The 12,193-nt window shown below is 31.4% G+C and overlaps 1 protein-coding gene across 1 annotated transcript in view; it reads left to right on the top strand.

The window, feature by feature from the left end:
* LOC106467771 (ATP-dependent RNA helicase DHX36-like) overlaps positions 1-12,193 on the top strand; it is a 51,119-nt gene that overhangs the window by 19,280 nt on the left and 19,646 nt on the right. The window contains exons 7-12 of the mRNA XM_022395965.1: positions 300-387; positions 1,354-1,474; positions 5,284-5,401; positions 8,331-8,429; positions 9,332-9,505; positions 10,168-10,255. Coding sequence (XP_022251673.1) covers positions 300-387; positions 1,354-1,474; positions 5,284-5,401; positions 8,331-8,429; positions 9,332-9,505; positions 10,168-10,255 — 688 coding nt within the window. The remainder of the gene's footprint in view (positions 1-299; positions 388-1,353; positions 1,475-5,283; positions 5,402-8,330; positions 8,430-9,331; positions 9,506-10,167; positions 10,256-12,193) is intronic.

The following is a 12,193-nucleotide window of genomic DNA, read 5'->3' as shown; positions in this document are numbered from 1 at the left end:
AAACAGTGGAATTTAGTATTAAAAAAACTTCAGCTTTATTATACTGAAAAGGATTTTAAAATTGTGTTCATGGCCAAATAAGATGTATTAGATCAATATAAAAGATTGATACCTATATATCAGTTATCCTTTCTTGCAGTTTTTCGTGTAATGGATATGGTGGGTCTGAAATGCAATAAAAGTTTAAAATAATAGAAATGAATTTTATCATTTATAAACCTGTAAGCTTAAAAGTATTACATTGGTTGTGGTCTTTCTTTTTTTAATATTAATGAAATGTGATATTCGTGTTTATCTAGGAAGGAGCAGTATTGGTATTTTTACCTGGCTGGGAACATATTAGTAAGCTTCACAAGATTATCAATGATGACTCTATGTTCAACTCATGTGAGTTCTTTAATTTTCCAACATAATGTATGAATCTTTTTTTTGCATGTGTGTCATTGAAGTAAGTTAATATTTTGTGAACCATGTTTTTGCAGTTTAACTATATGGGGCTGGTCAATGTGACCGACCTTGTAACCATGGAATAGCCATCAAAGTTTTCATACTATAACGTTTTATAGGGAATATGCTTCTTCCCAAAATTTGGCAACTTTTCAGTAAACATTACAAATCAGGTTTTTTAGTTAAGTTTTCTTACTAAAAATTTGTCTGCAAATATATGAAATCAAAGTGTTGTCTGCTTCAAGTGCAAAGTGATTTTCATGTTAAGATTAAAAATACTTTCTTTATCAGAAAATTTTCGAATTTCATTTGCGTAATCTCTAAAAACTTCTTAAATAAATATCAAACGTTTTTATTCAGTAAAATGTTATATTCTATCTTATTTTCTTTACCTAATTCTATGTAGACACGGTCAATTTGACAGATCTTGTAACTACCATAAAAAAAAAGTACAAAATAAATCAAAATAATTTTTTTTTTTTTCACTTTCTAGAATGACTGCAGATTGTAAGGGAAAATTACAGTTGTTTATCCTAAATATCATGAGGCTCATAACAGTCTACATCTGTTTCTATTTAATTATATTGTTTTATTGCCCTTTGAGCTGTGTCTAACTAGCAATCCTGTCATACAAGTTATAAGTTTCTCAGCAAAAGTATTGCTTTTGTTACAGTACTCAATGACGTAACACACAAGCTGCTCGAGAGTGTACGTGATGAAAATTTAATCCCTGGATGAAAATAACTTAACCCTATCTCATAAAATTCAAAAATTAATTGTTTATCTAAAATATGTAATGTTTTGTGAACAAAATGAAGGGAGTAATTATAATTGGGCCAGTAGAATAATTGAAAAAAAATAATGTTTTGAGTCTTGATTTGTATAATAATCTTTTCATTCATTTAGCGAGGTACTTGATTATTCCTCTCCACTCCCTTATGCCTACTGTTAATCAAAAAGCAGTTTTCAACAGACCTCCACCTGGTGTTAGAAAGATAATTTTGGCTACAAACATTGCTGAAACTAGGTGAGTAAATCTGTTTATTAAATTAAAAATAATTTATAATATAAATGTTATTTTTATTAACCTTAAAAAAAGGTTCAGAAAAATTAACTCTATAAATTTATTGATGGGAATCCATTAGGTTTTTTTATAGTAAGAGTGTTTTATAGGAAGTTTGATATAAATCTTAAGTTGTTTTTATATAGAATGATATGTTAATCGTAAGATGTTTCTTATATTTCAAGACAATCTGATTAAACCAATCTCAAAATTGCATCTGCAAAAGTGGCATATAGTTTGCTATTCATCATTGCTTTAATTCCTTTATGTGGTCTTCACTTAAATAATTATATATGTCTGACTGACTTGCTGTTACTTTGAATTAGCCAACCAATCCTATGTTGGTTCCTAATTGAACTGTAGACTTGTGTATCACTAGCATTGACTTTCTTGGTTAAACAACGTATCATGGAGTACATCCTCCTGAGATTCAGAAAATTATAGTTTAAAATCATGACACAACAGTTATGTCATATAGTTATTTTTTTATACTACCTTTTTTTAGTGGATGTCCTCTAATATAGAACAGTTTTCAGTGAACTATTACTGTGGGTTTTATGTCAGAGGTCTTTAGTGGACCTGATGCCTTGTACCACCACATATTTGTAAACAGCATTTGCTCTCTTTAAATATGTCAAAATTGTTTAAAATCCACAAAATACTTACTGAATATCTTCTATTTTTTACAGGTCTTTTCTGTAATTATTCTTTCACTTTCAATAATTATCCATTATTCCATTTTGTCTGTAATTCTAATTTTTTCTACGCCATAAGTCAATTTCATATTTAGAACATTCCTTTTTAAAACCGACCTGTAAGAAGGGGAAATATCCATGATGTCAGTAGTGACTAGAATAGATACCCACATTTTAAGTAGAAGGGTCTACCGTAGGTACCCCTGATGTGAGGAGGGTCTACCGTAGGTACCCCTGATGTGAGGAGGGTCTACCGTAGGTACCCCTGATGTGAGGAGGGTCTACCGTAGGTACTCATAATGTGAATCACAGAATCTGTGAAGATATTCTGAAGTGGATCAAAGAGTTGTCTAATAACTATTTCAACAGCCACATATTCTATTTTACAGTCAAATCACAGAATCTGTGAAGATATTCTGAAGTGGATCAAAGAGTTGTCTGATAACTATTTCAACAGCTTCCTACTATACACTACTTGCTACGTGTCTCAAACAACATACCTTCCAGCTCTACCTTTACGTTGTCGAGCATTAGCTAAGGCAACCCACTCAGGTTTGAGGGTGGCAATATTATTCTCAACATCAAAGTTACTAATCTTGATTTTTCCACTGTCTATCACAAACACTATATCATCAATAGTTATGCTACAAGGAAAAGGAAAAGTTTGAAATAAGTACACTTGAATTTGTGGAAGCACTTGAATTAAGAACAAAATATAAAACACGCACACAAGATAAATAAAACAATTGTAGAAGGATACATAAAAACAAGAAAACTTTGTTTGCTGGAGTTAGTTTTAGCAATATTCAGTGTTCAGTTATTCTGCAGTTGTTCTAGTCTACATGATATTTTGTTTCACTAAGATATTTGGCAACAGTTGAAGCTGTGCTTCTCTCGAGATGGCCAAGCCATCCTTGCATACAGACAAATCACAGAATCTGTGAAGATATTCTGAAGTGGATCAATAAGTTGTCTAATAACTATTTCAACAGCCACATATTCTATTTTACAGTCGAAACTGGAGAATCTGAATGATTTAGGAAGCCCTCTGTATCAGAAAGAAACAACAAAAAACAAAGGTTTCTTATCAGACTTATTACAAACTAACAACCTGTGGATACCAGTAGTTTATTATCAAAAAAATACCTTGTGAGTAATACTCACACTGACAAGATTGATAGTACGGCTACACCATTCAGCTTGTATTAACATTTACACACGCAAGAACCTTAGATTTGACAGAGATCAAAGTGGGTCAAAACCTTGTCTAATCACCATTCTTTCAAGCAAGTGGTTCATTTTAATGATTTTTGTAAGCTGTATGTCCAGTGTTGTTTTCAGTCTTACAGGTATTGTAATTATCTTATTAAAAAAAAAGAAGTAGATGCAGAAAAGTATGTTTTTTTAACAGACCTTTTGTAAGTTAAGCTGACAATAATATACAGTAATTACTGTACTTTAATACTAAATTTGAAAGTACGGAATATTAACCCCATAGCTTTCGGTACTGCGTATGGTACTGCATTACTTTCAAAATTTAATTAAACCACTTTACTGTCAATATACTTCAAGGAAAGTAACATTATAATGTATGTTATGATTTGAATTTTTATGGTATCTAAGTTTTAATTACTTTGTTACAAAAAATACTTAAACTGCAGTTTTCGTGTCACGTGCTATCTTATGCATCAAAGGGCCACATAGACCTACACTGCCATCTGGACACTCATCTACATTGTGGCTAAGAGTGAACTGCTTCAACAGTCGAGATTTTTAGTGGCACGTATTTAAAGTCTCACAACTGTATTCACTGGAAAAGAGAAATAGATGTCCCAACTTTTGATGCGTGCCATGCCCACTTTCTATACACTGCCTTGAAATCTACAACGTACGTGTAGTTAGTTGACACAAGTGTATATATTCATTAGAAAGAGCTCAGTTTACACTATACTGCACCAATAGTTAATTTGAAATTGGCGTGCAGTTTTTGGATTGAAGTAGATGTATATATATGTTGTCTGCTTGATCGACACTATAGCACCTTACCTAGATTGACAGTTAAATTGTACTTAAGCCTTACTTTTACATTTTAGTTAATTATATATTATTTATGTTTTAAAAATCATACTTGAAAGGTTTAATGATTTTTATAAGTTAAACTTGTTGTCACTTGGATTGTGAAAATGTATAGACAAGATGGTATCATTCGCATGTGCAAAGCATTAGTTGAAGCGAGTTTCTTTACGGGAGTTGCCGTATAATAATAATAATAATAATAATAAAATCCCAGCGGGCACCAGTTGATTGATGTATCAACATAAATAATAAAGGAAAAGAACTGGAAAGGAAAATTAAAAATAAACTATAAGTGAAAAGATAAAGACGTGAAATTATGCAGATTAAAAAAACAAGTTCCAAAAGACTTCTATAGAGAGCTAAAAGATATTTACATATATATATTTCTTAATTTTAAACATTTCATTGCATTGTATGTTGATGATAACTAGGGTTAGTTAATTAGAACAAGTGAGAGTAAGTAAAAGGATCATTTTTGATTACCTAACAGGATTACCTAACAAGTAGATTTCAAAATAATACTTTGCCTGAAAAGTGATTGTTATAGTTTTATATTTATTGAAAACAAAAACTATTTATGAAGAAATATTAATATCAAAATGTGACACTAAACAACTGGAGCCTATTTCTTTTAGGTCTTCAAATTATCAAACCATATCTTACTTTATTTATTATAATATAACTTATGAACATTTTTTTATTATTATGATTTGACGCACTGTTAATAAGCCATGGTTTGAATTTATTTTTATAGAGTGAAAAAAATGTCACATATAGTTCAGGGTTATGATTCATTCCTATAATACTGGTAGATTGTTACTTTTAAGAGTAAAAATCTGTTTTTCATAATGTCATTTCTTTTACTATTATAGACTACAAGATATAATAACCTGCTTTTCAAATAATATTCGGTACAGGTTTAAATTTTGTCTCTTTTTGAAATAGTATAGATGGTAGAATATTGTTAACATATAGCATAAGAATATAGAATTTCTCAACTAGGGTTCAAGAAGGAATATGTTACCATCTATACTCCAAGCTTACGGAATCACAGCTGCAAAACTATCAACTTCCTGAGATTTTGAGAACAAGACTGGAAACTTTATGTTTGAGAATAAAGGTGAGTAGTATTTGTTCTAGTGATACACAGTGTCTAAGGAGTTCAACACAAGACTTTTAGAAGACTACAGTGAAATGCACTCCTAAGAAAAAAAACAGACTACTTGACATTAAAAGATTCTGGTCATGGCTTGAGATTTTCCCCTCCTTATCTATTCTATGATATCCTTAGGTTCACTGATTTCCCTTTAAGTAATTGGGTAGGATCTGCAGTAGGAGGTTTGACGGAAATTTATTATGGGTTTGAGTACTCTTGCATTTGACAGAGTTGTGAGAAAGAGACTGAAAACAATTTAAACAGTCTTTGTTCAACACTTAAACTCTATAAACATTTACAAATGCATGAGATTAAAGACTATAAGAGACTTATGAAGAACTAGTTAACTTGTTCAACTTAGGAGAGAATTTTATTAGATAAACAAGGAACTTAAATTTTGCTTGCCAAACTGAGGGCTTAAGCTTGAGAAAAAGAACTGACTGAGAGAGTATATACAAATAACTATAATGCTGTCCTTCCCATTGTGCCTGTGTTACCCACATCACTGATGTTCATTTCCATTGAAAATTAATGGAAGATGTAACCTCATGGTATCACTCAACCTGCTAGTTGAAAATATCACTGTCTTCCTTTACATGGTGTATTGGATGTGAGGAGGGGCTACCATAGATCAGCAGTCTTTCTCATGAGAAAGCATGTGTGATACCATAAGGGAATGACTTAAACAATAGGTAACCAGGGCAAAAGGAATTTAGCCATTTCATTGACCAAGTTACTACATTAAAATCCTACATGTGTTTACTTGTTCACTTTACCAAATAAAGGTTGTATAAAATACTTAGTGTTCCTGCATATGAAAATATTAAAATTAACTGCCCAAATATTGCCTGTTGTTTGGTTTACTGGACATAGAATTGAAGGGTTTGTTGCTCATGCAGCTAAAATGCATTTTTCATTTTTGGGCCATGGGTGTGTTACGACTGATGATGAAATTCCACTGTTCAAATAGAGTAGCCCAACAGTTGGTTAGCTGCCTTCTCTGTAATTTATCAGTTAAAAATTAAGGAAAGCACAAATAACCAACATGAAATCAATCAAAACTAACTTGTTACATATTTTAAACTTCATGTCATAATAACAATTCAAACTATTTCAACAGTTTGTAACTGAAAATTTTGGAATTGATATTTTTCCATTTTGTTACATTTATTCAGAGTAATTTGCAAAGAAAAATTAAAAAAAATTTGAACTATCATTTCTGTACAACTCCAAGAAGTCTGCCCTGTAAATAACACATTTTAAAAATTATTTAGAAGTTTTATTTACATCCTAAAGTGTAGGGATACATTTGCTAAGAAACGATATTTTCTTGAAAATTCAATGATTCATATCTTGTTTCTTATGTAGTTTTCCTTCTCTGAAAGTAGTTTTATTACTACAACCCTTTGTCACCCTTTTATGATGTCACAGTATGTGGTCTTAACAACTACTAATGACACCCAGCTTTAAAAAGTGGTTGTGGGCAATATTCAAATACATTTGGACAAAGAATATTATAAACTTTTCATGTCAATGTAGAGTAAGTAAAGAGACAGTAATTTATGGTTTCTCAAGACAGTGACGAACCTGCGAATATGAAATGAGGAATCTAATAAGAAATTTAAAACACTTGGGAACAAACCAGAAATATGGGACTTTTTCTATAGTTTCTTTAGATACTCTTTTTCATTCCCAAAAATGTGTTGAATTAGATCTATCTGAAAGCTACAGAATTTTTTTTTTTATATAAAAAGATATTACTTATATCTAGTTGGATTTAGTGAGTACGTTTGGAGATGACAAAAGTTTCTCATGACTCAAAACCATATAAATAAAAGGATAAAAGAACTTTATAGTTATTGAAAAGAAATTGTTTTTATGATATATAAATTGAACTTGATCAAGTAAATTGTTAAGAAAAATCCAATGCACCATATTCAAAGGTGAAGTACTAGATAAGAAATAGATTTTTTTTTTGAGTTTTTGACATATTTTATGTGATTTTTAACCAGAAGTGGTGACTAAAGCATTTGGAAAAATAAAATATCAAAAGAAATATGTTAATAGATATGAAATAAGTTGAAACTGATTCAATATATGAAATGAAACCTTCTGATCAACAAAATTTAAAAAATTAAATTCTAATACAAAAGGAAATTTTTTTGTTATAAACGGTATCTTCTAACAAAATTTTTGAATTTCACAATGTAAAAAAAAAATTATAGAAATTACTAATTAACGTTATACAGTTTTTTTCTTAAGCTTGAATAAAAAACTATTTAGTAAGGTTGTACTAAGATTCTTGCAATTTATTGAAGTATTTTCACTATGAGAAGGGAAAAAAAGTCAAGGTTATGCTCCTGGTTATGGCCCCTTCACAGTAGTTACACATTGTTAGGATAAATGTTAGAGACAGTCTGAAATTGTGTAATATGAACGTATGAACAGGCTGAAAGTTTGTTGTTAGTTATTTCTGGTTAGTTTACTTGTTCTCCTAAAAATTAAGTTAAGGTTTCATGCAACTTTATTTATGGAGATTTGACAAACAGCTGTATGATGAGTACTTAATAGTTTGATGTGGCAGTAGAAACTCTGCTAATTTGAAAGATAATGTCTATTTGAAGTGACTAGTGGAAAAATAACCTTAGTTGAGATGCAGAATATTAAAGTTGCACAATGTATGTATGTATCATTGTCCTTTGGTCTAGTGGTATAATAACATGTGAAGTAAATTCTCACATTACCCTATTTATGTTTACAGTTTCTTAGGAAAATGTAGGTTTTATTATTAAAGATATCTTGTATTTTTGTACCAACCTATGATATATTAAGTACTAGAAAGTAATAATATCATACATGTTATGTGTTATTCTCTTCTGTTCATGTTTTACAGATACTAAAATTAGGAAAAATTGAAGTATTCTTGAATAAAGCAATGCAGCCTCCTGATCCAAAAGCTTTGGAACTGTCTATTAATTTACTAGAAAAACTGGTAAGTCTGTTTGTGATCACTGTTGTATTTCTTCACACTTTATGAATCAATGTATTGTAATTTGTCTACACGTAACATTTTTAAACCAGTTTGTTGTATATTCCAGCCAATGTTTTGTAAGCCATTAAACAAACACTATGTAGACTTGTTTAAAAATTATATTCTAAGGATTATATTTTAAACAGGGGGGCAAGCATGCATAAGAGGCTTTGGAAGGCTTAGCCTCCCCAGCTGGGTGAAGGAGAGAGCCCCCCGATCACCTGTTGTGGACAAACCAACAGCTTACCCAAATTAAATGGCCCTTACAGAGCATTATTCTCACCAACTCGAAAATATTACTTACTATATGTGACAGAATAGCCTACCGAAGCAAGAGCTCAAGCACTGCCGTCTGATTTACCTGCAACAATTTGAGTTGGCAATATGTTGAATGACTTTCAGTATCACTTTCTGTGTAGACCATCAAGCACGTTATCATGAAAGAAATTATGTCTATGCCCCATCAGCTCTAGTTGTTCAGTATACAGCTTGATTTACATTTCAGATATCAATAAAGTTTGAACCTAAAAGTTTGGTAAAAAAAAAACAACCTTTAAGCTTGAAGAAATTTGGTAGTGAGTAAGTAGATACTGTCAGTATTAGCTGTATCATTGAAATATTGTTTTTGGAAGTTGATAGAGGAACAGTTAAAAGAGAGGTTGGCAATGTTGTTGTTATTAAAATATTTTATCACATTTGTTACTATAAAAAGGTCAGTGGTTTGCCACCTTTGGTTTTATTCATCATACAACCTGTTTATCTCTTAAATACTTCATATAAAATAGCAGTTTAATAAATAACTCCAAAATGTTAAGAGTTACTCTCAAACATGCTGCTTAGAAACAAATGGTTATGTATTACAGAATGCCTTAGATGAAAAAGAGAATCTCACACCACTGGGATTCCATCTAGCTCAGCTTCCTCTGGACCCTCACACGGGAAAGATGATTCTGATGGGAGCTATCTTCTCTTGTCTTGATCCCATTCTTACTGTTGCTGCCAGCCTTAGCTTTAAAGATGCATTTGTTATACCCCTGGTGAGATTTTATTGACAGTTTGTACAATAAAAACACAAAATTATAGGTTATTCTGACAAATATTCCTTTTAAGTTTATCGTGAGTGATTAATACACAAATAAAAGTATATTTATGAAAGTTAGTTGATACCAAAAAACGAACTTAAACATTAATAAGTTTTTTTTGTTAAGCATGTGTTTAATTACCTTAGAAATATTATTAAATGAGGTTAAAAATGTACTCTGTTATTTTTTCAAATGCAAGCTTAATTAAGTGTGGTATAATGAAGTGGTATTTCTTGCTCCTGATAGAGCCCATGTTATGTTTTTTTTCCTTTATTCACGCTAATCATTTTATATTTTAAACATAGAGTGTACAGAATGAACTATATACTCTATTAAAACAAAAAGGTTACATTAAATTGAAGCAAATGGCCAATAAATTTGAAAGCTCGGTTATATTAGTCTCTTTATTCTTCTTATATAGAAGTTTTCTAAGATAATTTTTGTTCTGATTTCCTACAAAACCTGCCTCAAATGTTGATGTTAAGTGATTTCCAACCTTGTTATCATGTAAGGAAATTATCAGTAATTATAAAGTATCTTGATGAAATTATCTAAACGTATATTTTGTTAATTTTTTTAAGGTTTTAAAGTAGTGAGATTTGTATGTTTTTATTCAGGGAAAAGAAGAACAAGCTGACCAGAAACGTAAACAAATAGCACGAAACTCAAAAAGTGACCATCTCATGCTTGTGCAGGCCTTTCAATGTGAGTTTATACGCATGGTTTACACTACAATTAATGATCTAAGGTTGTGCATTTAAAGGCATCCCTATGCTCATGTGCTTTATTTTAAGTGTTAAAGTTTTTCTTGAGAAGGGGAGATTGAGATAAGGTGAGATTTGTACATATAATTCTGATGCTTTAGCCAACAAAGTTACTTGTATTTCCTTTCATTGGTTATTAAGGACATACTTTGTCTGGAGATGAAGACCATGGTTAACGGTTTTCAAGGTAGTTGGTTAAAAACATATTCTTGGTTAACAAAGACTGGAGCTGGAATTCGGAACAATTTTAATTTTCACTTTTAAAAAAAAAAATCCTTCTTACTTGAAAGTATACTGCCCTTAAAGTTGACTTGTTACACTTGGCACTTTTAAAAATAACAACAACAAAGAAATGGCATGACTCATTCTGAACTTTACAAGATTATTGGCATATCTCAACAGTTTTGTCAAATTCTGTCTTTAATAACCAATCAATGAAGTAAAAACTAAGGCACATAACATTCTAGACCTAGCAGCTTGGTTATTTTAAGTACCTATCTGGTAATCAGTTAAAATTCATAAGTTCAAATTATCTCTGATCTCAATTTTCACTTGCTCAGAAAACTTTAATTTGTAGTAATACATTTTAGGGTAGAAAAGTAACTGAAGCATTTGGAAAGCTTCATATTGGAACTCCAGGAAATATTCACTTAATGTAAACTCTGGTAATCACTGATTTATAAGCCTAATTCACTAAAATGCTAATCAGCTCTTTCTTAAAATTAGAAGGTATAAAGCTGTTAAATGTTTAATATTTAAATACAGAAATGATAATCAAGAGTTTACTTATTTGCACTGTAAGCTTTATGCTTGACTACTTCCAGTTGAAGATATTAATAAAACCTGTTTGCTCTTTAAGCTGTGGAGGCATTATCATGTGATGATCAATCTCACTATTCACTGGTAGAGTAACCCGAGAGCTGGAGGCCTATCGGCGCTAGCCATCCATAGTTCTCAAGTGATAGACTACAGGGAAGGCAGCTAGTCAATGCTACTGACAGCCAGCTCTCAGTTACTCTACCAGTGAATAGTGAGATTGATCATCACATGATAATGCCTCCATAGTCAATGCTACTGACAGTCAGCTCTCAGTTACTCTACCAGTGAATAGTGAGATTGATCATCACATGATAATGCCTCCATAGTCAATGCTACTGACAGCAGACTTATTAAACGTCAAGCTCTAGCTATGGATGCTTTTGGGACAACAGTAACACGATAAAGTTCTGGGATTGTAGTAATAGACTTATTAAACATCAAGCTCTAGCTATGGATGCTTTTGGGACAACAGTAACACGATAAAGTTCTGGGATTGAAGCGTTTTTTTGTTTGGTGAATTTCATTCAAACCTACTCATTACTACAATCCCAGAACTTTATCGTGTTACTGTTGTCCCAAAAGCATCCATAGCTAGAGCTTGATGTTTAATAAGTCTATTATTACAATCCCAGAACTTTATCGTGTTACTGTTGTCCCAAAAGCATCCATAGCTAGAGCTTGATGTTTAATAAGTCTGTTACTTCAGAACTATGGATGGCTAGCGCCGATAGGCCTCGAGTAGGTTTGAATGAAATTCACCAAACAAAAAAAACGCTTCAATCCCAGAACTTTATCATGTTACTGTTGTCCCAAAAGCATCCATAGCTAGAGCTTGACGTTTAATAAGTCTGTTACTACAATCCCAGAACTTTATCGTGTTACTGTTGTCCCAAAAATATCCATAACTAGAGCTTGACGTTTAATAAGTCTATTACTAAATATTTTGGTAAAGGATTATTAGGAATAATTTAATGTTATGATTTGAGTTATGATAAACAAAAGTGAGTGTATTGATGTGAGTGTAAACAAAAGTAGCTAAACAAAAGTGAGTGTATTGATG

Source organism: Limulus polyphemus, unplaced genomic scaffold (genome assembly GCF_000517525.1).
Source record: "Limulus polyphemus unplaced genomic scaffold, Limulus_polyphemus-2.1.2 Scaffold2734, whole genome shotgun sequence".
Classification (NCBI taxonomy): Eukaryota; Metazoa; Arthropoda; class Merostomata; order Xiphosura; family Limulidae; genus Limulus; species Limulus polyphemus.
The sequence above is the reverse complement of the archived record's forward strand: the minus strand, read 5'-3'. Positions and strand labels throughout refer to the sequence as shown.